Source organism: Phalacrocorax carbo, chromosome 8 (genome assembly GCF_963921805.1).
Source record: "Phalacrocorax carbo chromosome 8, bPhaCar2.1, whole genome shotgun sequence".
In the NCBI taxonomy this organism is placed as follows: Eukaryota; Metazoa; Chordata; class Aves; order Suliformes; family Phalacrocoracidae; genus Phalacrocorax; species Phalacrocorax carbo.
In genome coordinates, this window is record NC_087520.1 from 44773225 (window position 1) to 44801060 (window position 27836).

General features: G+C 54.1%; 1 protein-coding gene across 5 annotated transcripts in view; it reads right to left on the reverse strand.

The window, feature by feature from the left end:
• Nucleotides 1-27836, reverse strand: part of ANKRD11 (ankyrin repeat domain containing 11) — a 158530-nt gene that overhangs the window by 34314 nt on the left and 96380 nt on the right. For 4 of the 5 annotated variants that reach the window (XM_064459790.1, XM_064459787.1, XM_064459788.1 and 1 more), the window contains one exon: nt 6653-6797. The exons of the other annotated variant lie outside the window; for it this stretch is intronic. In XM_064459790.1, coding sequence (XP_064315860.1) covers nt 6653-6739 — 87 coding nt within the window. In that variant the 5' untranslated portion in view covers nt 6740-6797. The remainder of the gene's footprint in view (nt 1-6652; nt 6798-27836) is intronic. 5 annotated transcript variants of the gene reach the window in all.

Genomic DNA, 27836 nt, shown 5'->3' on the forward strand with positions numbered 1-27836 from the left:
CTCAGAGGCGTAAGGCCAGGGGCCACTGATCGTCTCCCAGGACTGCCCTGCTGCAGGTTGGTCTGTCCTTTCCTTCCCCAGATTAATGCAAGCTCAAACAGCAACTCTACGCTTGAACCCCACTAACCCTGCGTCGGTGCTGAGTGTCCGAGAGGCCGTGTCGACACAGGGTAAAGCACCGTCTTCCCCGGGTCTAACGACTGCGGGGACGTGGCCCCAGCGTTCCCCTCAAAAACTTCAACTGAGCACCAAGACAGCAGTCAGCCCAACAATTTTTACCCTTAAAAGCCAGGGCCTGGGACAAAAGCACAGAACCAGAGAAGAGCATGTGCACGTCTCTTCCTCTGCTGCTCACGCCTCAGGGCGCACCAGCACGTGTCGCAGCTGAGCTGCTCCGCCGCCGGGGAGCCACGGGGTCGGGCGCAAAGCGCCGGTGAAACCCAGCACCTCTCCCTGCTCCGGAAGGGCATTGGCACCTCTCGCGCCCGGCACCTGCGGCTCAGGCTCGCCAGCACCGAGTGGCGGCCGTCCTCGGTAAGAGCGGTACTTCTAGAAGACTCCGAGGAGGATCACTGATAGCAATGACACTTCCCTGCACCAGCCACCATGCTCCGCCGTCTGTACCGCAATTTCCTCGCCCAGACCCTTCGAGCAGGCTGTTCCACCCGGTATTTCAGTACTAGGATGCTCTTTGCCTGCTCTCGCAGCAGCAGGGCAGGATGCGGCTGAGCCCCCGGCACCCCGCGGTAGGACTTTCTACACTCCCAGCATTTCTTCCGGACACGAGTGTCACGTTGAGAGCTCCAACAAGCGGTCAATTGTGCTCAACACAAAAAATACCAATTTTTTTTCATTGTTTATTACCTTGAAATAGATTTCAGCTGGAGCAAACCCTGTCATGTCCTCTGCTGCCCGAAAAGCACTCTGCCTCACAGGCAACCCAGCTCCGGGCATCAGCTGGCAGCACCGACGCTCTAGTGCCCCACTTAAAGGCAAACGATGATTGGTGCCAGCTTGTTTCAAACATACCTCCTCTAAAATTCCCTTAATCTTTGGACTTGGCTGCAGTGGTGAGAAAGGCTGAACCTGCAGGTGCGGTGCAGGGGGGCTGCGGTGCCTGCAAGCCAGGTCAGCCCTCTGCTGTTTTAATGCATGCGGGATCTCTGCGCGCTCAGGAATAAGGAAAAAGTGCAGGACATGTAAAAACACAACTTATTCTACAAAGTTATTGCAATGTTGTTAAAAGCTCCGTGTTGGAGAGACAAAGAAGAGAGGAATTAGGCAAAAAACCTTCCCAGACAAGAGGGTGAGCCCAGCGTGGAAAGGGAAACGGCTGCGTGGATCCCAGTGTTGGGCACGCTCGGGCAACGCTTCGTTTGCATTCGCCCTAATGCTGGGAGCTGCTAATCCAGTAAATTCGGCGAAATTAAATACCAAGGAACGAAGGAAGCGGCGGCAGTCCCGGCACGGCTTTAAGATTCATTTGTACAGTAGCACAACGATAACGTTTTATACTAATTGGAGCAAGGAAGATCCAAACTTTGCTCCCCCCTGGAAAGCAGCGACCTGCTGAGGGTGCCTGCAGCAGCTGCAGTGAAACCACCGCAAAGAAATTAAGGCAGTTTGGAGAGTCATACTCCTGAAAATAACACACGTTTTCATTTTCTTGTTTTAAGCTTTACTTCCCTAATTATTTCCAATTTTGTAATGAAGAATGTTGTCCTTTTCTCAAGTAAAGGCCGCTTTCATTTTTAGGTTATCTCATGTTTAAAGTAAGCTCAGACTCATCCGAAAGGTACAGGAATCAGGTTTCACAAAAGGAAAAAAATCCCAATTATTCAACGTTGCAGCGAAGCTTGTATGAACGTCTGCGTGCAAGCCAGGCTTGGGGCTCTCAGAGGCCGGGAAAGCTCTTGCTGAGGGTGAGACAGGGAGCTCAGGGAACAGGGGTACTGCTGAGAGCTCAGCAACTGAAGCAAGTTCCCCTTTGTAGGTGTTAATAACAACAGCAGACCATGACTTCAGGAAAAATCCCCTACTGTCACGCAATGTTATTAGTAAGATTTACAATATGAATAACCGAACCCACCTCGACTTACGCTTGCCACAGTTAAAAGATGCACCAGAAGCTGCTATTTATCAGCCATCATGGTTTGCGGCACAAACCCATCACGAACCGGCCCCCAGAAGCTACGTATGGACTGGAAGTGCTTAACAGCATCTGTGCTGACTTCTCGTTACGACACAGACCTCTAATCAGCGAGAGACCCGGATATCAATCTGCTCAGGTCGTTCATGAGACATTCAAATAACAGCCACTTTTCACCCTCACGCAGAACTCCAGCTAGGCCAGCTTACTGTCCGAACGGAGGTTCCCAGAGCAAAACCAAACATGTAGTTCTTTTAGATGCGGAATTCTGCGAGGTAGAGCCCACATACAAACCCAGGCAAAGAAATCTGTATTCCCAGCAGAGAAGCTGAGGGCACCTCTAGTTTGCTGTATAGGATGGGCCGTGTGTCTGCAGCCTGCTCCTCCCCTCTGCCCACAGAGCTGCAGGCAGCAGGGCTGTGCTCTCCGTGCCCACACACAAACGCTGAGCCGCTGCCTCTGCCCGCCCGCCGAGAGCCGTGCCGGAGCCATGCCTTCACTACAACACCGACAAAACCTGACTCACATCCCAGCCGCTTATGCAAAGACTTGCATTACCCAGTGATGGAAATCCCCAAAGCCCTTTGTTCTCCAAAATGAGCCGAAAGTATTTCAGGTTGCAATGCTAGTGAGAAGAAAGCAGCAACGAACAAAACCAGCACCGGTAGCTTGGGAGAAGCCCAGCGGGAGGAAGGGCTCCCACACCCCGTGCCCCTGGGTGGTGCCCCACGCCGAGCTGACGGACCAAACTCCCGCCGGGGGCAAAACAACCCACGCTGCGAAAAGCAAACGCTGCGAGAGCGGGAGTTTCCCTGCGCTAACAGAGACAGCAGCGGGTCGTTTCCTGAGCAGGTCTCTGCCACGGCGGGGGGAGAGAAGGGGCAGGGGAAGGGTTCGCCCCCTGCGTTACAAAAAGGGACAGACACGGTTTTATCCAGAGAGCACGCTGGGTGTGGTAGAAACCAAACCCCGGCATCCCCTAAACCAGGGTCCCTTGTGGCCTTTCCAAAACCGTGCAGCGCATACACACGCGTGCAAAGTTTTAAAATCTCTGAATCTGGGTCACAATCAGTGCTGCGACTAAATATCATGGAAACAACTGGAACTGAAGCCCCACTCCGGCATGCCTCGGGCCTTCGCCGAGGTTTGTAAGGAACACTACCCTGCAACGACCACGGGCTGCTCATCTTCACTGGGACGTCAGCTCCTCAGTACCCGAGTCACCCCGTGCTTCTTTCCGCACGTTTCATGCCCCGGCGTGCGGCTCTGCGCCGGGTGCACGGCCTGGCACTCGTTCGTACGGCGCAGGAAAGCCCTGAGAGTCCAACAGGCTTCAAGAAGAGTCGAGAAATGAGGACTATGTTCCCGTTTCTGGAAGCGGGAGAAGGGAGAGGAGGAAAAGCAAAAGCTTTTTTGAAGGGCCGGAAAAATAATGAAATGGGAGCAAAAAGTATTCATGCTACTAAAATTATTATGGATAAAAAGTGTGGTGGTTTTCCCCCCTTCGCTCCTGTGGAAGCCAACCAAGTTTGATCCAGTGTGGGTATCAGCACGGTTCAGTGAGGGAGCACAGCGAGACCACCACCCCTATCACCCAGGAAAGGGTGAAGGCAGCACCTTCAGCAGTTTTCTTCCTATCGTCTCCGCCCGGTTTGCCCAGTTAACCTCTGCTAGCTCCTGCGAGCAAAAAGCGGGGGTCAAGTGCGGTTCTGCCGGGTGTTCAAGCACTGCAGCAAAAATGCAACCCAGGCTCTGCAAGTGGGAGCATTTCCCCATAAAGAGACAAATCCTGTGCCGCAGCCTCTGAGCACGCGGTGTAACCACGCAGCGCGCCGTCCCAGGCACGTCAGGAAATGGTTTCGACAACTGATACGATTCTCGCTGCAGCGTTGTGCTCAGCCGAAGGCATGAGTAATCTGCTTCTGGTGTGGGGATCTGTGGAGCTACACCAGAAAGGAGAATTATTCATATATGGCATGCATATTTTTACAAAACCCTTCAGACTGAACTCAACCAGACGGAGCCCCCGGGGCCACCGAGCGCCCGCCCCGGGCAGGCTGTGCGCAGCCATATAAGGCTGGCAGGGCCCGACCGGCCGCCCGCTGCCTCCGCTAACCCTGGGAGAAACAGCTCCTCGCTCGACAGCGGCAAAGCAGACGAAACATCTAATGCTGTCGGCCACGGAGGGCAACAGAGACACGGTCTTTAAACCACTTTGCTCTCGTGGCTGCGCCAGCACAAGCGACACCTCACTAGTTAATACGTCCCTCCTGTGGAAGGGCACGGAGCAGAGAGCTAGGAGGAGTTCCCTCTTACAATGAGCTCTGCAACTGAAAGGCAGCAGCTCACATCTTCCTCCTCAAAGCACGAGCCCTCTGCAGAAAGGGCAGCCTCCCAGAGAGCCCGGCTGTAACGTGCTCAGGCGCAGAACTCGCACGTTTCCTGCAGCGCTCAGCCCGCCGCGACACCGGGACCACTGAGCAGCCTGCACCCTCACTCGCCGTCACTGCCACAGCTTCAGAGCCCAAACACGAGAAGCTCGCGTTAAAACAACTGTCAATATTAAGGTCGCACCGAGAGGAAGACACTTAAGCAGCAACGCAGCTATTGCTTCACCACACTCGCCCTGTGCACCATCGCAGGCAGCCCCGGTGGGCGCACGTCCCTCGGCACGGCGCGGCGCGGGCCTTTGAAAGTGTTGACAAAGGCAAGATAAATTAAAAGCGGCAGCTCGCTTGACAGACAGGTACAAAGGAGGAGGTTTAACGACCGAGTGCTTTCACCCTGAGTCACTGCTCCAGCTCACGCTCCCGAGTTAACTAGAAACAGGGTGAATTGCTGCACGATGTCCTTTGGCCGCTTAGGCTGGATCTCAGCTCAGTCCCTGGAGGACAAGAGCCTGCAAAAGTTCCTTCTCCGTTGAGAAGAGCAGAATTAAGTGAGCTGAAAGGCTCTTCCCCATCCTTACTCAATACCACTCACCGCAGGTCTGCGCTGACGCCTTTGAATGGGAAGCATAGAATTATTTGTGTCCTAGTTATTTAGCCAGCGGGAGATAACTCCAGTTCCCGGCATCCCTAGCGCCGCTCAACAAACCTGCTCTGTAAATAACATGCAGCCTTTAAGCTGCCGCGAGTGGATGAAATAAAATGGGAGCTGATTCATATTATAACTGATCCTCTCCCTCCCGAAGCACCTGCGCCAACATTAAGCTTCTTACACAGCGCAGACAAAACCCCGTATTTACATATCCTGTGCTGTCGGGCCCAGCCTCATTTGCCAGGGTAAACGCTGGGATTTTCCTGATGCAACAAGGGCAGCTGTTTCACCTCCAACAGCCCTGCTCCCAGTTCGTGCCCCACTCCTACAAGCCCCGCACCGTGCAGAGGCGACGCTCCTGCTCCTGGCACGGCTCCTGAAGCCGGCGTGTGCACGCACGGAGACACGGAACAGGGAGCGGCGCAGAGGCTACCAGCACACGTGATAAACAAATTTCTGCCTGGGATTTTCCCGTCGGTTATTTGTCATTTTCCTCGTTTTGTCAATAACATGACCTCAGTCATAAGAGGAGTCACTGTCATCAGCATGGGTGGGATCGCAGGGGAAGTGACAGAGCGAGCGACACGGCATCGCCGGCGCTCGCAAAGCGCAGCTTCAGCTCCCGGGGCCTGGCAGAAGCTCCTGGGGGAAGGCTGAGAAACTGGAGCAAGGAGGTGAAAGGAAAGCGAAAGGCAAATATTTGTTTCCGTAGCAGAATACAGTCCATGTAGGTTTTAATTTTTATTCAAAGGTAACATTTGTACACAGCTTTCTGCACAACTATTTCCTGGGAACTACCGATACTGAGAAGGATGAAAAAACAGCCCAATGAGAGGAGTCAGAGCTTAAGTCCGGAGCAAAACGAGAATCTGGGAATGAAGAGGAGAAGTATGAACTTATTTATCCTCGAACTAAGATTTCATCTCAGTAACCTCACCTCAAGCCCGGTCAAAACCTAAGCACTTCAAATAACACCTGAGACGCGGTGATTTTAGCAGAGCAGCTCACGCTGGGTCCTGGTCAGGCCACACTCAGAGCCCAGACTTCTGGGGTGAAGCAAGACCAGCCTGACGCAGACACGGCATTTCCAGCCGGAGGAGGAGGAGGAGGAACTCCTCCCTCGCACTGCACGCACTTGCGAGATCAGTGCATTACTCGGTCCTTCCACAGCTCACTGCAGAAAGCCTTAAAAATGCACAGGACTTGCAAAAGAGCATCTTCCAAAGCGGCCCCCCCCTTGCTCGGCCCAGTCAGGCCTACGCGGCCGCAGCACTTCCCGGCAAGTATTGCAGCCACCGAGGAATAAAGCGGACCCCGTCAGCTGGCAGGGTGCCACACACACATTTGATTCCGGTGATAAGAGCCCCCGGCAACCTCCTGCCACATGAAATACTGCCACGGCTTGAAGACACGGGCATAAGGGGCAGCATCCCTAAAGGACAGCAAGGGAACCAAACACGCTACCTTTTTCCCCGTTTGTTTCTCCACCATGTCGTTGCTGAGAGAGAAATCTTCTGGCTGTGGTGTTTTAGAACACCCACCCTTGGGCATCGTTCTGCCTTCCTTACTTGATCTTCATTTATGCTGCCATCGCCTCATCATCAACCGTCTGTTTAAAGAGAAGAAAAGAGAAGTTAGACATCTCAAAAGCATCCTTCCGCTGCGGGGAAAAAAGGCAAGGCACTTCCCATGGGGATAAACCCGCCATGGAACTCTTCAACGGGAACACCAGCATGGCAGAACACCTCCAAATGCCGCGCACCGCAGACCGGAGCGGGCAAAACCGCTGCGGGCTTCTACCACCTTCTGCATGGGAAGCAAGCTGGGACCTGCAGCTGCAAATGCCACTTGTTTCATGTGCAAGGGAGAGCCTAAAATGGATCATTCCCAAACAGGGAGCAATATCCCTCCTGCTCTTCATGTACAGCATTACTCCGAGCCTACATAAAGCTTCTTGCAGCTGCGGTTCCATCCAGAGTGCAGGGACATGGGGATGGACCCCCCGGGTACGTGTCTGGGGCAGGGACAGCCCTGCTCCCCCAGTTTGTCACGCGGAATTCCCAGGCGCTCGCGGGACCAACACGCGCATCGCTAAATCCCAAAACCTACTCATAAAGCGCACTTTTTGAACATGTCGCCGTTCCGAGACGAGACCAGAGGCCGCCGAGGGGGGCACGGCGTTCCCGGAGCGGTTTGCCACGGGCTCCTTACCCCGGCACCGGCGCTGCCGCTGCGCCTTGGCCTAGGTAAGACAATTTGGAGAATAACAAAGCGCTCCCTGCTCCTGCCATGTGTTGCCTGGTTACAGGGCTGAAAAGACAACTGACATCTGAAATACAGCAAAGCACGAGCTGCAGCAGGGATCAGAAATACCGGCTGAAGCCGAAGCTGGCGAGGCCTTTTTAGGTGAACAAAAATATCTCCTCTCCCGAGACCAGAGGCTAAAAAGCATCCGTGCAACAGTATATCTCCGAGAAGTGACCCACATCAATCCCTACAGCAAAGGTCTCGTTGTACTTACGCTGAAACGGCATAAACAGGCACCATTTGAAAACTCTTTCCCCAGCTAATTGCCACCTGACAACACTACACATTGCACCCATTAACTTCTTATAATAGCGGCTGGGTTTCTGCAGAGCTACAATTGCAGGAAATTGTCCAGGAACAAAGTCATGCAGCGCTCCATCACAAGATGGGAATTCTGTGGGCGGGGAGAGAGAAAGAAAACAGAGGAGAGGAGAGGAGCCAAACCCTCCCGCCGGCTCGGGGCTGGGGGATGAAGCAGCGTGGACCTTGAACCGCATCCCGGGCAGCACCGGGAGAGCCCAGCACCACCTCGCCGGGGCAGGACGGGGGGGTTAAAGGCTGGAGGAACACTAGCGCAGTGCTTTTATCAGCCTTGTATTGTAGAAGTTCCCTGGAAATCCCTCCATAATTTATATGAATTTAAATCATTTCATTTACGCTTCAGAGGCTTTAGGGCCCTTTGGGTTGGTTTGTGGGTTTTCTTTAAAAAAAAAAAGTGATTCAGAGGCCCCATCCCAGCCCTGCAGCAGCACAAATTCCCGGACCAAAGCACTGGGCACAGACAGTGCAAAGACATCGTGGCACTGGCATCTTCAGCAGGAGGCTGTGCTTTCCAAGGCGGCTAATCCTCTGCCCTAACTCCTTCGCCTGGGCTACGGGAGGACAGTTACGCGTGTTTAGGAACGGAGCCTTCGGAAACTGAGGCCTCTTCATGTCCCCCTGCTCGATGCCGGGACAAGCTGCCGCGCTGAGTTTTGGGACCCCCAGCCAGGAGCCCCCAGCCCTTTCCTTTTGGATGCCAGTGCAGGAAAGGATCCAAACTGGAAAAGACACGAGCAGGCTGATTCAGCCCTCCTCATTGCTGCAGCTGGGAAGCAAAAACGGGGGGGAAAGTGCAGATAATTCGGTATACCAACCCAGCAGGCCCATAAAGAGAAAATGGAAAAAGAAAAACTTCTGTTAGAGCGAGGGAATGACTGCAGAAATCGGCGTCTCGAAATTTCTGCTCTTCATCACTTGAAGGGCCTGCAGCCCAGCACAAGTGCCAAAGTTCAAGCACCGCAAGGGCTGACTGAAAACAGCACCTTAAAAAGGCAGCTCAGCCGTCCTCGGGCGCCGGCAGAGAGAAGCTGGGGCTTGCAAAACCTGAAGCCAAGAGCTAGCGGCTCTGGCCTCGGTGCTCCTACACACCCAGCCAGGGCTTCACTGGCTAACAAGATGTCACGTTTCACAGCAGCATGGCTCTCCTGGCGCTGGTGATGCTCCACCAAAGGCACTGCTCCGGAGCCCGAGGTGTCCCCTCGACGTTGCACATCGATGGGGTCCCAGGTGCTGCGATTGCTTCCTCTGGAAGCAGCTTCAGCCATTTACAGCCTCAAGAATCTCACCCTGTCGGCCATCGTTAACCAATTCGTAAAGTTTAAGAACTTTTCCCCCTCAGTTTCACCTACTGGTGCTCATTAAGGTGCAGATAAAGGAGAAATGAGCAAGTGCCTGAGTGCGTGCCTGGGAGGAGGCAGGAGCACTGGGTCAGCGCGGAGGACGCAGAGTCGGCACCTGAACAGATTCACTTCAATAATCACTGCAAATCTAAGAAGCGGAAATTCAGATGACGTGCTGGGCGACGGACATTCATTTGTACTTTGCAAAGGAAATTAAAAACAAGCCGCTTCACTTATGGCGGTCGTGAGCGCAGGGACCAGCACGGCTGGGACCGGGGCACGCTCCGCTCCCGACCACGAGCAGCCAAAAATTGAAACCACGTCATTTCTAGTGCCTTGCTAAAACTGTTTCACGGCCTGCACGCTGTCAATTTATTCTCGAAAAAATTCTGCCCGCTCCCGATGCCTTTGTGGCTGTTTGTAACCGGGGTAGGTACCTATTCACGTGGAGCTTCGAAAACCTGTTTAACTGAGAAAAGGCCAGACGGATGCCAGATTAATTCTGCACCCCTTCTGTTCATCTAGCTGACTCATTACACTTGGAAAGCTGGCTGCCTCTCCATGTAAACAGAGCACTGGCCTGTTTAACAGCTTGGAGGGAGTATTACATTTGCACAACAATTACCAACAACGCTCACAGTCTTCGTTTCATTTTTAAGCATGTTTAATAAGAGTCAGAGGGGAGGTACACATTCCTGGTTTGGAAGAGCTATCTAGCCCCGGCTCAGGGGAGCGTTTCAAAGTCGCGCATCTAGGGCTGCAGAATTACAGCTTGGCTTCAATCCCTCCTAATCTGGGAGCTGGGCAAGCCACCCCCTTTCCAGGACACCCCTCTCAAGCTCACCTCCCTAACCAGGAGACAGCCAGCACCCTTCTTATTTTGCAAACAATTAACTAAGCTCCTTGAACTAGATGATTACATGTCTGCCGCACAATAAGAAGTGGGAGACCGAGTGAGCTCAACGGAATATAATCCCTCGCACTTCTCCGGGAAAACAAAGGAGCTGTTTACCTCTGGCCGGCCGCCAGCCCCGGCTGCGCGCGCCGCCTTCCCTCGCCGTGCCCGCCAGCCCCTCGGCCTGGCCGCAGCGTCCCCCCGCAGCCGGCAAGGCGCGGGGGTCCCCCGCCTCTCCCCTGGGAAAGCGGCGATGGAGAGGGGGAGTCCGCCCTGCGACTCGGCCAGCCTGGGCACGGCAGCTCCCGCCGGTGCGGGACGGCCGGCTCCAGCCAGGTGCCGGCGGGGCAGGCCGCGGTGGTCCCAGCCCCGCCGGGAGTATCGCACACACGACTTTGCCTGCAGGGAGAAAGTTGGAAGAGCGGACACGACGCGCAGACCTGTGGCCCTTTGGGCCTTCCCGCTCCTGCCTGGGCCAGGGCCGGGGCTGGCGGGAGGGTCAGGGACCCCGTGGCACCCCCGAGCACCCTCCCGGAGAAACAGGACTGTTGGGAGCAGGACCAGGAGCGGGGCTGGAGCGGTGCCCATCGAGGCCAGCTGTGAAGGGCAGGGCCCTGCAGAGCCAGTCCCAGCCATGCACGCACACACCAACAGACAGACAGACAGACACAATCCTCTCCTCTCCCCTTGCTGGGGTGAGGAACCAGTTGAAAATGTGGGTTGGTTTGGTTTTTTTTTTTATTTCGCCCAGGGCATGCCAAGCCAAAGCCACACACTGAGACCAAACATTTCTGTGGAGGGCCTCAAAAGGCAATGGTTCCAAAAGGGATGGGAGGAGAAGGGGGGTCATCCGTCCCTCTGAACTGCAGGAGGAGGAGGAGGAGGAGAGGGCTGCTGGCTCCACGCTCGGCCCCGCTGGGCTGGCTGGAAGGCAGCGTGGGACCAGTCGCACCCGTTAGCCAGGACCAGGCTCCCAGTGAAGGCGATGGGCAAATCGGGCTGGGCACAGATGTCCTCAGCCCCGCTCTCAGCACCAGCCAGCCGGCACCAGCACTGTGGCCGATGGGAGATTCCTCCTTAACAAACCCAGCGCACCCGGTGTTCATTTAAACCCCGTATCCCTACCCCTCCTGCCTGCCCGGGCACAGCGAGCAGCATCCCCATCTGGGACAAACAACGCTGAAGCCCTCAAATGCTTTCAGATGTACATCTAAGGCGGAGCGACGGCTTTCCGTGGCTCTGCCTGCGCCACAGGCTGCCCGTCCCATGTCCCATGTCCCGTCCCCTGCAACCCTGCCCTCCGGCAGCTCCCCGCACAGCGCCTGCACAGCCTCTCTCACCCCGCTGCGTGCAGACCAGCCGGGCTCCTGCCATCTCTATCTGAAGCCACAACAAATTAGCTCATGCCCAAGATCTGTGCATTGAAGCCTGCCCATACCCTGCCAGCTTGGAGTGAAAAAGATTGTGCAGACTTCTTTAAATGCCAGACAATAAGAAGAAAGCTGGCTGGAGGCTCTTACCCATTACAAAAAACTCAAATGCAAGGATGGCAATTAGAGGCGCAGACGTTATTTGTACAAATCCAACACATTTGTTTGGTCTGAAAAGGTTGGAATATGAACAAGCCCTGACGAAACACAAAAATTTTAAAATTTCAGGCTCCTTTTGAGGACTCTGTCCCAGAAAAACAGGTTTCCTCAAATCTTTGAAAACTGCCTTAAAATAACAACTCGCACGGATCACATCCAAAATTTGGACACACACCTCCCCCAGCACTGGAAGGCGTAGGGAGAAAAATAAAAAGTTGAGGTCTTTCGACACGCTGAACCGTGCCCTTCGCCGTCACCCTGCCGACACCTTCACCGAGGTGTTTGCCACCCCTGCAAAGACCACCTCTGAGCCGCGCGGCACGGTGGCACCTGCTGAGCCCCCACTAGAATCACGGTGTACGTCACTACCAGGCTGCACGTTCCAAAAAGCCACCGTCACACCTTCAACCCAGCACCGCCCATGTGCACCCTGTTCGGCGCTGGTTTACCGACACGCTCCCAGCATCAAAGACCTGCTCTTCACCAGCTTTTCCTCTCCCTGTTAGGCCTGCGCAACTCACGGTTAGTACCTAAAATTGCCTGTGCGCACCGGCGGGACGGGAACTTTGGGGAACAAGGAACAATTGTTCTCTGCGCTCCAGCTCGGCTCCGGAAGAGTAAAGTCCATCTTTTTCCACCGTCGGTACATAAGCCCAAGAGCAGCGGGAGGCCCGCAAGCCAGCAGTGCAAACACAGGTGCGTTTCATTCAGCAGCCTTACAATGGGTAATCACCAAGATTAGCTATTAATAAGATACTGCGGCACGAGGTGCTAATTCTTACAGCCGCTACCAAAACAAGGAAAATGGAGAGATCTCTGCATTTCCCTGCTCTGAGCGCAGCCGGCTGGAAAGCACCCCTGCCGGCTGCCACATCTGGGGCGACCCCAGTTCCACAGCTCCGTCGCGCCCTCGCCTTCAACTCACCATCTTCCTCCTTCACCCCGGGGGACTTGTTATCTTTTTGTTCTTTGCTTTCGAAGGCGGATTTCACTCCTTATCAGGAGCTCTTATAGGTGAAACTTCGTCACCTCTCTGCATGGCTTCTCCTCTCCCGTTCTCAAAATCAGTACCTGTTCCCCACAATAACCACCCTTTCTTCCACCTTTCACAAATATTTATTTCGCCTTAACCCAGAGTGCTTCCCGACCTCCTGATATGCCTGTAACTACTCACATCTGGATGTATCTGCACAGGCCTCGGGCAAGGCTCGCTCGCTTTCTCAAGCACGCGCCAACCCAGCAGACTCAGTAACACGAATTAAGGCACCTATTAGTATTTCAGCCATTTGTGAAACAGATGCCCCTTCCCGGTGTTTGTTGGGTCCCGCAGAAAACAACGCAACGGCGAAGCTCTGCCCGCCGAGCAGTTTGTGCCCGTGGATGAGCACCCGCCTCTTCAAGGCCCACGGTCGAGATGATGTTCAAGACCTCGCTGGACTTAAGCCCAGCTCTTCAACGGCTCTCCGCTACACGAAACCGTCCCTGCCAACGGGTTCAGTGTAAACCACAACCCGCCCCACATGTCACCGAGAGGGTCGTTTCCCGCCCCAGCATCTGAAGACCGGGCAACGGACTCAAATTATGACAACTCTTAAGTTCATGTATTACACTAAATGTTACCATTTAAGAAGATTATATTTGGAAATTTCTGCCCAGCCACCCTGTGATTCAGGATACTCCAGCTGGGACCGTTCTCAGGACACACAAAGTCCGAAATAAAAGCGAGCCCTGACAGTACCCTGGAACCACGAGCAACCACTTGGCCTGTGTGGTTTCTCCGGGAGCAGTTTTTCCCACAAACCCTTCCCTCAATTATCTATATGCAGCTGCCTCTTGATTGCTACATTTCTGGATGCCACTGATTATCTGGTTTCTGGCCAAGGTTACAAAACTGTTGCTTCAGTCGGTTCTCCGAGCTGCTGTCTGGGAGCGGGATCAGCTGCGATGAGGAAACCTTTGGAGCGGCCAGCATGTTACAGGAAGGCCGGAGCGGCGTCCGACCCTGCCGCACCACCGTTAGTCAGAGTGAGAGAGCCGATCACCACACCTCGTCCCCTCGGTGCGATTGCGGGATGGCTCCGGGTCACCGGCTCGAACCAAAACCTGGCAGAGAGGGAGGGCTCCGCGCTTTGCCCGTCGTCTCTGCTTCGCACAGAAACCCATCAGGCTTCAAGAAGGGAAGAGCTGTAACCTCATCTGCTGACACAATAATCTACCGGACTTCTTGCACATCAACCTCTTTAAAACAGTGATGAGCTCCACTCAGCTACTCCCACTGCTGCTGCATATGGAGGGAAAATATTTCTCTAATCAAGTACATCCCAAGGACTTACACAAAGCAATACCATGCACCTACGGAGTGACCAGCAACGCTAACTTTAAGCAGACTGCACAGTGTATTGCATGTCACATGCATTTAAGATGAAAAAAGGCAGCCCAAACCATCCTGTACACAGAAAACAGGAAAGAAATGCTCGTGCTGAGAGGTATGAGGGGTGCAAAGTGCGATACAAGCGGGGCGAGCCTCCGCGACACACACGGCTCGTGCGACGTGCCGAGAGCCTGTCCTGAAGGTCCCACCAGCGGGGAAAGGCGGGGATTCCCCGGGGCTGCTTTATTCTGGCAAGATTTGAACACCGCAAATCTGCGCAATCCGCTCCGTTCCCAGGACGGAGCCAGGCTCTGGCCCCCGCCCCGTGCCCGGCGGGGAGCTACGGCTGCGGCTCGCTGTGGTCTGCTCTGCTGAAGCACAGCTCAAGGGGTTCATGAGCATCAGCCAAGCCCCAAAAATGAGCTGGGCCCGATTTTCAAGACAGAGAAACATGTTAGCACAGGCAACTCCTGACCATGGCTGTCCTTGATTTGATGCCAACTAAAACACAGCGAATGAAAGGGCAACAGATGAAGCAGCAGCGACTGACGGTGCCCTGGCAGCGAGCTGCGTCACCTACCCCACCATCCGGCGGCAGCCCAGGGACCCAGGCGTGAGAGGCTGGCAGGGTCTGCTGGCACGCTCCGCTCCGTCCTCGGCCGGGCCGAGGCCCCTCCGCGCTCCTCACCTGCGCACCTCCCACCTCCCCATTCCTGGCACCAGTGACTCGTCCCAAGGGGAGGCCGCGGGGCGAACACCATTCCTGCAGAAAGCTCGTGTCGGCTCCTGCAAGCCCCATCTGCTTCTGAGCTGCAGAAAGGGAAGGCTCAGGAAAGTAGCAGAAAGCAGAATGCGTTTGTGCTTTATTTCCAGCCGTCTAAATTAGCACAGGCGCCTCCGTTACGTGGCTAAATCACCAATAACTTTGTGCCTTGTTCGCCTCCGGGAACTCGGTATCTGCGCTGACATAGCGCAGCAGGCAGATTTTACCAGCGAGCCGAGACCCGGTCCTGTGAGTTTGGGTGGCCTTAATTAAATAAACACTACATATTCCCAGTGTGTATCTCTGTACATACATAAGTGCATGCACACACATGCACGGACAAGCACACACATATATAACGTACATACGCAGCGCACTCAGACCCCAAACGAGACTTTTCCTCCAGTCCTGTCCAATTTTCTGTGTTATACGTAAAAGTCTAAGACATAGACCGGCTTTTACTACAAAGAATCCTACATGACTTAAGCCCTTAAACCCAAGAGGAGATGACGACGAAGCACGTTAATTACACAAGAAAGAAAGAAACCAGAAATACTTTGCAAAAGGTGCCATGGCCACTGCAACAGGACCCTTCAGGTCGAGGAGACCCTCAGCTGGGAGCTCTGCTACGAGCAGCCTCACGCAGCGGGGGCTGCGCGGACGCCGGCTACACCCTACTGAAAAGCCTGCTCGAGCCTCGGCGGATTTGAACAACTGCCTCGGGACGTCCACGTTTAAACTCGTGTTCGGTCCACGATGTCGCAACAGCCAAGTAACATCTTCTCCCAGCTGTGAGCATGAAAGACCATGGTAATCTCAGCAAAACATTTCTCGTCCTCCCTGTTCTTGCACAATTCCTCCCGGTTTCCCTCTCCCCGTCTCAGCATCCTTGTGCCCAGCTCAAACACACAGAGCTTCCTCCAAGCATGGGAACCTCAGGAACATTTTGGTGAATTTAGGAGCAAGTACTGGGCGACGGAGCAAATCTCACACGTCACCACTTCCCAGGCAGGGGCCCTGAAGGCATCGGGCTTGGGGGAAAACGCAAAACACAGAACTTCACTGATTTACTCTTTTTTAGGGTCTGCAGACCCAGGAGTTTCATTTCGGCATTCTGCCTCCTTCTTTTCAGCCGAGGCTGGTGAGTTGGAGACCAATGTTTTACCTATACACAAACTGCTCTGCAGCAAAACTGGTATTTGTCTGCTGTACTACTGGCAGCTTTGAAATGACAGGGCAAGAACTGAACAGAGATGGGCATTAAACAAATCCACAAAACCAGAAGAACCCAGAACCCTTAAGTATCATTCCAGCAGAGAAGGGAAGACGGTGAAAGCTTGGACACTCTGTGTTTCTGAACTAACCAGAAGACTTCGGTTCTACAGGGCTCACATCAGAAGTACCACATTAGCCTTCCAAGCCTTCTAGTAACACATCGATCAAAGCTTTATTCACTCCCCCAAGACTAGAAACACACAGGAAGGAAAACACCCCCTGACCTAGTGCTGGCAGGAACCTGCCTTCGAGTGGAGAGGTGGAGCAGGTGACCTGGAGGCCCTCTGCAACTGATGGTGCCACGACACTACACGGGTTTCACGCATGGGACTTCTGTCACTGGGCCATGGGAACCTGGCCTCCTAACCCCGAAACACCACGGCAGGGGATCCACATCCTGAGAACATCCAAGGCTTCTGCTCTGAAGGGGCTTCCTTCTCCAGTAGCAAACCCAGCGCTGTAAGCAGGCACATCTCCCACCTTCACCGTCCGCCCCAAGGGGCAGCAGCCAAACCCACCACCACCACCAAACCCAGTGCAGGACGTTGCACCAAAGCTGCAAACCCACTGTACTCCCAGCAAACCCCCAAACTCATGTGATATTCTCCCTCAATATATGGAAAAGACTGATTCATAGCTCACATTGAACTGGGAAGTCTGTAAGCATGAGTGGAACTTGGGGGGTCGGGAGGGGAGTCCAGGCCACGTACAGTTTCAGTTTTCTGCCAGGACAGAGCTCAGACAGGGAAACCTTTCTCAGAATCACACCGTGCATCACCGAGCAAGCACAGCACGAAGCCAAGGCCGGGCAACAACCAGGCTACGGAGGGGGAAAGGCTTCTGCCAGTGTCAGAGGTCTGTGTCGCGGCGCAGGCAGGGAGGGAAGGGGCAGCGGGCGCTGCGGGAGGTCTGCTGCGCGGATTTCTGGGCTGCAGGACGGCCACGCACACGGTGCTGCTCTCGGGGCTGGCTCCACGCGGTTTTGAAGGGCTAATGCTTCCCCTCCCAGCAAAACTGTCAGCACACTTTTCGTACTTCCTAAAAAGACACGGTGGCTCCCCGAGCCCCAACACGCTGGTAAGAACAGTGCATTTCCCAGATTATTTCAGCCCGAGCTGGAAGCGGAGCTCCGTCTGTAGCTGTGCATCTGCTGACGACAGACCACCGCCACGCTGCTATTTAACAAGCTGTACGACAGGAAAAAAGGCTTGCCGTGGCTTCTGTGGGGCTCTGCGTGCTGCAGCCAACGCAGAACGAAACGAGGCGTGAGTTTCTCCAAGCAAACCACATGCCCTCCGTCCCGGCTGCCAGGCATGCGGGGAGAAGCACCTTGCCCGTTACCATCGTCACTTCTGCTCGTCTTGTTTCAGAAAAGCCAAATTCCCCGTCTGCTTTTCCCGTTTCTGGTCCAGCAAGCGGTGCCTCCGCTGCCACGCGGTGCCAGCAGGGTCCCTGCCCGCGGCCGCGCCGGTGCCAGGAGGCTCACGCCCGGCTCAGCACGCTGCCGAGGACCCCGGCCGTAAACACCTCAGAAGAAAGTGGCCGTCCTCTTCCAGGGGACGGCAGGAAGGGTTTGGGCACAAGGCAGTCCTGCTGCCGGCTTGCCAAGAATCAAACCAAGGTTAATTCTCCACAAATCTGCAACCCTCCTCTCTCCTTCCTCCATCTCCATCTCTCAAATCACAGTGCTTGTGGAGGTGATCTATTGTATATAAAGACATAGGAATGCATTTACCAAAACGAGTGTATTTCCCTATAGGGGAAATTCAATTTTCTCAACAAAGCTATTGTTGAACGTGTCATCAGAGAGGGAGCGATGGAGAACGGCAAAAATGGTCCCGCTTTAACAGGTTGTTTCCATAAGGACGTGGGGCCCCCCCACGCTTCAAAAAGAAATTGAGAGCCCCTCCTGACTTTGGACCTAATTAAGTTACATGTACATGAGGCCTCTTGTAAGACAATTTGCTACAAAGCTACTGCATGAGCACTCGCGGAAAACAGAGCCAAGTTAAGACTATCTGGAGCTGCGTTTCGGCAGCTGACCAGACACGTGCCGTGTCGGGAAGCAGGAGGCTCTGCAGATGTCCCTGTCCCACAGCACCTCCCCACCACGGCTCGCCCCGGAGCCCGAGCATCTTCAAAAAGGCAACTTTCAGACAAAACATACGTGTGGCAGGTTAGGGGAAAAGAAAAAAAAACATTCGGATTCTCTGCCGCCTCCTTGTCTTCCTTAAAAAAGAAAGGTCTGTCTCCCAGCTGCGTGCTGGATTCGCCTGCCTCCCCCAGGCTGAGGAGCCCAATCTGACAACATGACACTCGGTAGGAAAATATGGAGAAGGGAAGGTTCAAAGTCAGGCTTATTGACCCCAGGGGGAAAAAAGAGAAGCTACAAGTGAAAGGTAGTCTCTAGAAGAAGAGCCGCCCAAAGCCAGTCTGCAGATAGATCAAAATAAGATGTCAAGGGACCTGCAGAGCCACGCCTCGGAGCGTAAATCCTTAGGACACAGGTAGGAATGGTACAACCAGAGCAGTACTGTTTATACCTGGTCCCCCAGGCCTGCACCGGGCTGACGTGGCTGTCACCTGGCAGATCGCACACGTGCTCTCATCAGGATCACAGCAGGCAAAGGAGACACTTTTGGTCCTCCCGGTAACGCCACACCAAGTGCCACAGCACCTGCCAACGACAGCCTCGAGAGGGAAGCGCAACCAGCTTCTGGCTCCGTCACCCGAGGACGAAACCTGCTCACGAGCCGGGACGCAACCCCGGGCTCACGGCGGTACCCGGCCTGGCACGCAGCCGCGCCGAGCCCGCTCCCACCCGCGCCGGGAGGCGGATGCCCGCCAGGATGCCGGCGGAGGGCCCGGCCCCAGGAGGCTTCGAGAGCAGGACAGGAGTGTCGGGCTTTGACAGTCTTGGTGCTTTGTGCTCTTGGCTCGGTCCTTTACTTCATGTACCTGTGCAGTGAATGAGGGTGAGGAAAATGGCTCGACCAGGTCTTCGCCTGCAAACTGCTTTTACACCCAGCAAAGCACAGTGCCAAGGGAGTCTGAAAACACCCAGAGCTGCAGTCCCCACCCTCTGCACGGCAAAGCCCTGCCACCTCCCGAGAGCTTCCCATGGGCCACGCAGCCTTACCAGCAAGCTCCTAACCGAAAGCAGCCCTGCAGAGCCCGGCGGGCTCTGGGGACCACTGCCCAGCGCTCCCAGAAAACACCGTGGTTTGCGTACCACAAACCTCGAGCTGGAGGATACAGGGTTCATTACTTAGAGATAAGGGTATAACATGACTTCTGAATTCACCAGCGGGCTCCTCGGCTGCCCGAGCGGCGGTAGCGTGAGCTCCACAGTCTGCAGGAGCAACGCTGGAATTCCAGGGCTTCCTTTGGCGGTTTACCTGCTTAACTGATTGGCATCAGCAGAGTTAAACGCTCTCCATCAGAAAGGGGTTTTACAGCCTGCATGCTGGCTTTGGAGAGAGCATTTCTCATGGCTGGGTACATCCCATCTCCCCTCCGAACTCTGTTTACCCACGATAGCAGCCCGCTGCCCCGGCTGTGCAAACACCGGCCCTGGGAGCCGCCGGCACCCGCGCAGTATCGTGGCAACGTGGCTGAAGCCAGCTTTGCAAACTCACAAAGTGTGCAAATTAATTTCATTATCCGCTCTTGCACATCATGAGGAGGGAAAACAAATAACCTGCCTGAAAGTACATTCTAGTAATTATTAACACGGCATAAGTTAACCCCAGGGGAGAGGGAGGAAAGACTGGCCGGAGAGGAGAGCCTGGCACTTGCCTGTTCGCTAGAGCATACGGCACGTCAGTACTTTTTAAATATAAAATCCGGCCTTATGCTGCGTTTTATTCCCTGCTTAGCCCAATGATTCTTCATTTGCTTGGCTGAACCTACATATTCCCCCAAACGTTTACAAAGTAAAGCTGGCCATTCAGATATTTGACTGGCAAAGATCTTCGCTTCCATTTGCTTTTGCTTCCGTGTCTCTGTTCGCCCCACAAACGCTCTGGAGGCACCCACCCCTTCAGCAGAGCTGTCAGGACTCTACACGAAACCTTCTTTGGCGATGACTAAAGCCCAGGTATGCACTGAGCATTCTGGTTGCTATTTTACTTTAGATTAAAAACATCCTTCAGCTTAGCAGCGATGCTGGTCTGTACCAGTAAACCCTCTCCCCACACACACAGGAGAGCAAAACCTGAGATTTAATACCCTGCAGCACACAAAATTTAATCTGGCGCTGTAAGTCTGGATTACAAGACCCCTTCCTCATACCGACAGGCACAAAACCCACATCGTAGCATAATATGTAGCATCGTAGATGCGATTTTTGCTTGTGGAATTCACGCAATTACCTTAATTCTTAGAAATCCTAGCAGCATCTATGCCACCCATGACAAAATGGCTATAGATGATAATGAACCCACGGCTCTACCACAACAGAAAGTACTCCTGAACACCGCACCATGCACAGCTCCTTTGCCAGGCAGGAGCCAAGGAGATCCCTCCCTGCCTGCTCCGGCTGCCTCCCCGCAACAGGGCACTTGGAAAATACCTTCCGAGGCACCCAGTTTGGGGGGATTTAGCTTCACTGTGGAAAACTGAAGGGATCTCAGCTTGGAGGAGAGCATACCAGACCTCTTCAGACCTACAGAGGGGCTGTGGCAGAGCTCCAGCAAATCTTAAAGCATTATTAGGAAGCCATTAAGAAGCGCTGTCAAGACAGATAGGCTTTAAGATTGCTTTACAAGGCAGTTGTCAGGGATTTCAGGATGCACTGGTTGCTGCAGCAGCTCAATTTTCACTTTAAAAAGACTGCTGTGTGAGCATTGTTTTATAAAGGACCTCACAGTAATAAGCCGAGATGTTTTTCAAGGTAGCTAACGTAGCCACGTTTTCAAACCCTGCCTGGCATCAGCACGCAGCGCCTGCACACACGCACGCCCTTACCAGTGCCGGCGTTTGAACCAAATTAGTCAGCGCCCGGTTTGGACGCGGTTCCTGTACAAACCTGCTCCTACAGGAGCGTTCAGCTCCCTGCAGACACAGCCTCGGGACGGAGCAGCCTGACCCTGGCAGCACAGATACACGTCGCAGCCGTAAGCCCGAGATGGGCTCTTCTGCCCCGTGCCCAGGCTCCCTCCCTGCCGGGCTGCTCGGTGCTGCCGGAGAGGCCGCTCGCCAGAGCACGTCAGTCCGTACGCGCCGGTCCTCCCTTCCCTTGCATTATTTTTGGAAGGAAAGAGAAGACTGCATATCTACAATACTTGAAATGAACTCCCCGGCGGCTCCCAAAGCTTTTTTACTCACCATGGTTTTGAGAATATCAATATAAATAGATCCGCACAGAAATTCTTTCATGTTCTCCTAATGGCTAACGGGCTTGGTGTGCTGCTCTGCAAGTCAGATTACCCTGAACAGCTCGGGAGCGCAGCGACCTTCAAGGGCTTCCCCAGCCTTCCTCCTCCTCCCGTCCCACCAGACACCACTAACGAGCGAGGACAAGCCACAGCTCAACTCGGGACCCACGCGCTCCATTCGTATGGGACCTATATGCTCCATCTCTTCCACATCACCGTATCTCACTGCCCGTCTATACAGGCAGAGGTCCCCACCGACCAAATCCAAAGGTATTTTCACGTCCCCCTCTATTCCCAAGCTGTTTCTGTAAGACCCATACACTGTCACGACTGATTTTAACTAAGTTAAATAAAAGCGCAGGGATTTGAAGTCAAGTCACCCATTCCCTCGGCATCAGCGTTCTGGGTTTGTCTTTTACTTCCTCCTTTCTCCCTCTCCCCTCGGACCTCCCGAAGCAGAGTTCCCGTTACTGCTCTGCACATCCCCACCCTGCTGGACCCATAAGTGCCCACATAGTTTTACAAGAACAGCTTTAACCAGCTCGTTTAATCCAGCTTGCTTTTTTTTTTTCTTCCCCCTTTTCTTTTTAATCAGCCGTACAGTTTGCCATAGCCTAAGTCAAAGTGGAATCAGAGATCATCCACATTTCCACCCTCTTTCATTTAAAGGAACACTAAACAGTTCGCAGGGGACAGAGGCAAGACCCTTATGGGATGAAGAGGGCAATTTTCTGACTTTCTGATGTTAGAAAGTACGTGTTTCTAGTTCTGATGGGCCATAATGTGTTGTCCGTAAGCTTGTGTGCGTGCAGGGAGCGCTGCAGGTCCGGAGCTGGAAGCGGGCTCTCCGACCTCCCATCCAGCCTGCCACAGCCCCGCTGGACGGACCCGCGTCGCTGGCTCGGGGCATTTCACCCACCTGGTTTTCTCTCCCATCATTATTCTTCTGCATATTTAACACATAATTCAAGTCTTCAGCTGAGTTTTGTCCTCATTTTAGCGCAAGTTAAACACGCTGCTGCTGCCATCAGCCTAAGGGTGTGAGTCACAACCAAGCCTGCGTACGAAGCAATTTATTTTAAATCCAAGGGAAAATGTTAACACCTCAGTACTGCATGGGTAAAGTCTGTCTCTACCCCATCGCACCGCATCGCAGCAGCTAATCCGCTGGGGTAGGTGTGCTCCGAGCCATTGGGGACCGAACTGCCGGAGCTGGGAAACATCTCCAGCCCTGCCCGTTCCCAGCAGCTCCCACAGCCGGGCCTGCAGCACGTGGTGGGGCTTCACTGGCCGCTGGTCCCCCCAAACCCGCCTTCTGTGCAACGACAGCAAGGGAGACACTTCCATGAAGTCAAGAGACGAACGGGAAGGAAAACTCTAAGGGCAATGACCCCTGAAACGCAGCTCCGTGCCAAGCGGTCAGGGCAGGCTCAGGTTCTGGAGGACAGCTGGACGCAGCCCCTGTGTAGAAATTACACCTGGCAATGCTTTATTATTAGCAGTATTATTTCTTCATTTTAGCAAACCCTAAAGCTCTTCGCCACTCTGAAGTTTTCTGGTTCCAAGTTCTATAGGCTTTACACGTTTTTCAGCACTAAATTCTGCCATATAATAAAAGGCAAATAAAAAAAAGGAGGAATGTTGCCACGCTTTCTCTGCCACTCGCCTCCGACGGCCACCCTGTAAAGCCATGTCCATTAAGCAGCCTTAAAACCTTTAAAAAAATACTCTTAACTGCAGAGCTAAGTTTGCGGACAGTGGTGAGTGGCCATTACACAAGAGCACAGGCTGCAAACAGCATCATGACACCTAGTAAAGGTCAGACCCATGTTATTTACTTATTCATTTGAGACGAGGACACGACCCAAGCCACCTCTCATTCACCTCCTTCAGACCGCGCGTGCCTCCTCCAGCCTCCTGTCCCCGGCTCGGCGCTTCAGCCGGCGTCCCTGCCCGGGGACCTCGCTGCGATACTCCATTCCTACAGCAACGCAGAAAGTTTTCAATAGGCTTTTCAGCCTTTCTAATGACTTTCTATCCCACTTTCTTAACAATTATCTGCTTTCCAGTGAAACGGTGGTTTACGCCGCTATTCATGAAACGTCGCTACGGCTTCCTCCCGCTCTCCGTTGGCACTGCTCGCTACCAAGTAGATCAAGAAATTTACCCGGCTTTAAAACATTTTTGCTATGTCTCACATCCAGTTCTGCTGCCAGCCCGACGTGCCTGCACCGCACGGCGCAGCGGGCAGCAACGAGGGGCGGCCGCCTGCGTCGCAGCCAGAACAGAGAGCCGCTGCTGGGGTCCAGCAGCAGTTCCCTGAACTGCGTCCTGAATTAACGCCGGATCAACAGGCATTTGGGTGACCGAAATCGCCGCTACCGCTGCCTGCCTCTGATCGACTCAGCCCCGTGCCGTGGCCGGCGCTCACGGCTTTGCTTGCCAAGCGTTGCTTTTGCCAGAACCGCTGGCCGAAGCCGCCTTTTTTCCCCCCACCGCTTGCCATCTCATTCCATCGAGTGCCATCGTTTTTGGGGCCATGCCCTGAGCTGAACTGCGGAGCCTGCCTGGGCTGAAAACCCCTCTGCAGTGGAGTTCCCCTCAACTGCGTCAGCTCCTGGACTCCTGTTTCTTGGCAGCTGGAGAGGCGGGACGGCGATGGCATGCACCAGCACCACCTTGACACAGCTCCGAGACCCTCTCGTGCTCCCAGGCTTAGCACACGGACACCATCGAGGTACTGATGCTCGCAAGAGCTGCAGCTCAGAAAAGTACCTCAGTGTGGTGGGACTCAAGGGCCAGGCCTCCAACCCCCACTGCCCAGCTAATCTGTCATTTGACGGAGGTCAAACAAGCTTTTGCAGAAAACAGCACGAGTGACAAGACTCCTTAAGGCCAGACATCAGCTACACCTGGCTGAGATGCCACTCGCTAACAAAGCCATCCGGCGGTGCCCCGCGGCCGGCTGCTGAAGTGCACAGGAGCCCCCAGAGACGGACCTCTGGAGCCTGTTGCGTTTCAGACCTTTCCTGAGGCCATCCCGGGCAGCGCAGCGGCCTCCTGCGCCTCCCGGCACGTCGGATCACACGGTCTGGCTATTCCAGGACTCCATCGCTCGGTGGCCGCCTCCCAGTGCCAAAGGGGACGGGCCTGATTCATTTCAGTCTCTATAAACCCTTTCACCTTAGAGCCTCATGACTGAGATTGAGAGAGATTAGAAACGGCTTTTGCCACACAAAGCATAATTGTTTACTTTAGGTACCAACCAGAGGGCGTAAGGACAACCCGTGCTTTTCCCTATCTCGGTTTTTTTTTTTGCAAGCAATGGTACGTCTGAGCCACCTCCGGCACCTCTCGCTTCACCCCCCGGCCCTCTCCAGCAGATGCTCTCAGCACCACCGGGTCATTCCCACAACCTCCGCGCTTTGCTGGGCCCAGAGGTTCGCTAATGCCACCGGCTCCCAGCTCCCCGTGGCCAGATTATCCGGGCTGAGATTATCCGCGGCGCAGAGGCGAGCCAGCGCAGGGCTGTTAGCCGTGCTGCTCCGGAGCCGGGTCTGACACAGCAACGGGAGAGCTGCTTTTCCACGTAGCGCCTGGCCTTGACTAACACATCCCGCAGGCGCCCACGTGGCAGGCAGCACGGCCGACGGGCACGCCGGCAGCGCCGGGACGCGGCACGAGGTGCGAGCGCCACGCCGCAGCACCGGGTGCCGGGACGCACCGGGGCTACGCGGCAACCGACCCCGGTAAGAGGGGCAGCGCTTCGCCACCGCTCTGAGCCCACGCCACGCACCCAGCACGCGCCACGGTATTGGGATGTACGGGCTATTTTGGTGTTGGAAACACAGCAAAACGCGGCCACGTCGGCCCTCTGTGAGGATGAATGACAGCGCGTTAAATGAATCTGGTATTCTCTGGATCGCGGGCTTAACCTTTAGATGAACAAACCAGGCTCGAGCCATGCCGAAGACGCTCCCCCATTAGCCATTTTTCCCTATTTCTGCAAGGATTTACGCGAGTCTCACTTTGTGATGGATTAATTTACTCTGGCATTAGATCAGAAGGTGTTATCAAAGGCACAAATGGAGAACCATACGCTGCTTTCATAAAAGCTACAGATATTTCCCAGCGCATCAGAGCTTTGTTCCAGGCTCTCGATGATGACACTTTACAAAGGTTGCTATAAATTCTGGGATTTTATGCTTACTTCATGCACAGCCTGTACTTACAGCTCCTCTGGTACAAGCTTCTGCAAATCCCTCTAACGTGCAATGTTGTCCTGCTGCAGCAATGCAGAGACACCAGCCAAAACCCTCTCTCAAGGCCTGGCTATCGTTGAACAGCAAGGATTTATGAGCAGGTTTGTGAGCTGGCTTGGGGCGATGGGAGCACTACCACACTCGGAAAACGACAGGAAACACACAAGCAGCTGCAGACACTGAAGGATCCTGACCGTTCTGCTTCTCCCTGAGCCACCTAAACCTGGACCTTGCGATGATTCCCTCTCCCCACCCCTCGCCAGATCCTCCACCAGGCCTTCCCCTGCTCAGGCTCTGTTAATCTGTTGGTTATAGAACAGGAAAGTTAATGTTCCAGCCTGCTGGACTGGTGCAGGTCAGCCCAAAGAACCACTTATTTTCTTATATTTTCAAGCCATTCATAACTTCAGGCTGGGGCAAAACGGCGCCATTATCACTCCATCAAACAAAACATCTGTCGTGGAGTCGCTGAGGTGCTTGTGACGGCCTGTAACAAGGGACAACACGCATGGACTAAAAGAATATACGTGAAAGGTTGCAAAAATAACCTGCTGCAGGTTAATGCTTACCTGCGGCTCTCAGGAAGACGAGCAATACGGCACATAAAGACACCGGCAGCGTGCAGCGCCGGGACGGCGAGCCGGGCTTGTCTCATGGGAGCGCCTTTCGCTCTCCCCATCAGCCGGCGCTGCGCCGTCCCTCTGCTCCAGCAGCCCGCACAGATGTAGGAGGCAAGGAACGACTGTCATTTGTAGTGGGTTTTACTTCAAAAAAGACAGGCAAAAATAGTTGTGGACATCACACAGAGCTGGTCTCCATCTACTGCGATTTTTGCAGATGCTCCAACTCTTGCTAAGATGTGAACTGGGAATTTTTTTTTTCTTGCTTTCTAAAAACTGATCCAGGAACACATTTATTTTAGCGCTGAAATGCGCAGGACGGTCTGGCTGTGCAGAAGGAACAGCTCAGCACTTCGCAGGAGCGGTACCCGCAGCGGCGCTCAGACACCCAGCAAAACGCATTGATTAGGATGGGGCTTTGCATACTAATTTACATTATAACTGTTCCACCTCCATTGTATCAGGGCCCGTGAATGGAGGCATTGTCTCAGGGCAGAGCATTCTTCATACCAAGCGCCTGCAAATGGGAGCCCTGGTGCTACCTAATAACAAAAACAAAATCTCAGCAGAAGTCCATTAGCATCCAAAGGGCAGGAGCTTGAATGCATCAGAAGAATTCTTTGAAAAGTAAGAGTGAAACGAATGTAATAAAATGCTACTATTAAGTGATACTCATTGTCCAAATTAAACCATCAGAAGCAAAGACCTTGACTCTCAAAAGGTATTCAGCGCAGCACATGCTGCAGAGCCCGGGAACAAGGCTATTAAGAATTTTAAGCCCTGGACCTGGCCCAAGTATGGATTACTTGATTTCTTCGTGAGCACTTGATCGCATGGACCTATATTTGGATTCCCAGAATAAAAGCTCAAACCTTCGGGAGGGTGCGCATGGCTACGCGCCCCGCACACGTGCAAATCCCCGCTTGCACCCACCCCGCAGAAGATGCACGCCGGGAACTGCAGGAGCTATTAAATGCCCCGACACGGGAGCGGGTTTAAGGCAACGGCAGAAGAGAGCCCAGCTCTCCCCAAAGAAGCCGGGCTGAAAGCAAGGCAGAAGACCTTTCTAGAAACGGCAAAACAAGCGCACCATTTCACTTTCTGCAGATGTTGGGAACATGACCGGCGCAGCAGTGCTGATGAGGGCAGACCTTTCCGCTCAGGGGATGCCTGTGCTCCTCCAAACCAATAGAAAGCACAGATTTCTCCACTACAGCAGAAAATGCAATGCCATTCTGGAGTTATGAGGCAGTTTGCTGGTTTGTTTATTTAAGGCGCTATCCCTAGTACTCTTATATACTAAGATAAACTCTTAGTTCTTTGTTGCTTCTTTAGTTTTTCTACGGTCACCGCCGCCGAACAGCCTCCGGGAGTGCCTGTGCAGTGGCCCTGAGCTCTGCCGGCCGGCTGAGCCGGGAGCCGCCCCCGGGAGCTGCTCTGGCAGCTCTGCCGCAGCCGGCCGCCCTCACCGGGGGTCCTGCGCTCTGAACCAAGCCAAAGGGACGGGTCAGTGCTTCCCCTGCCCGC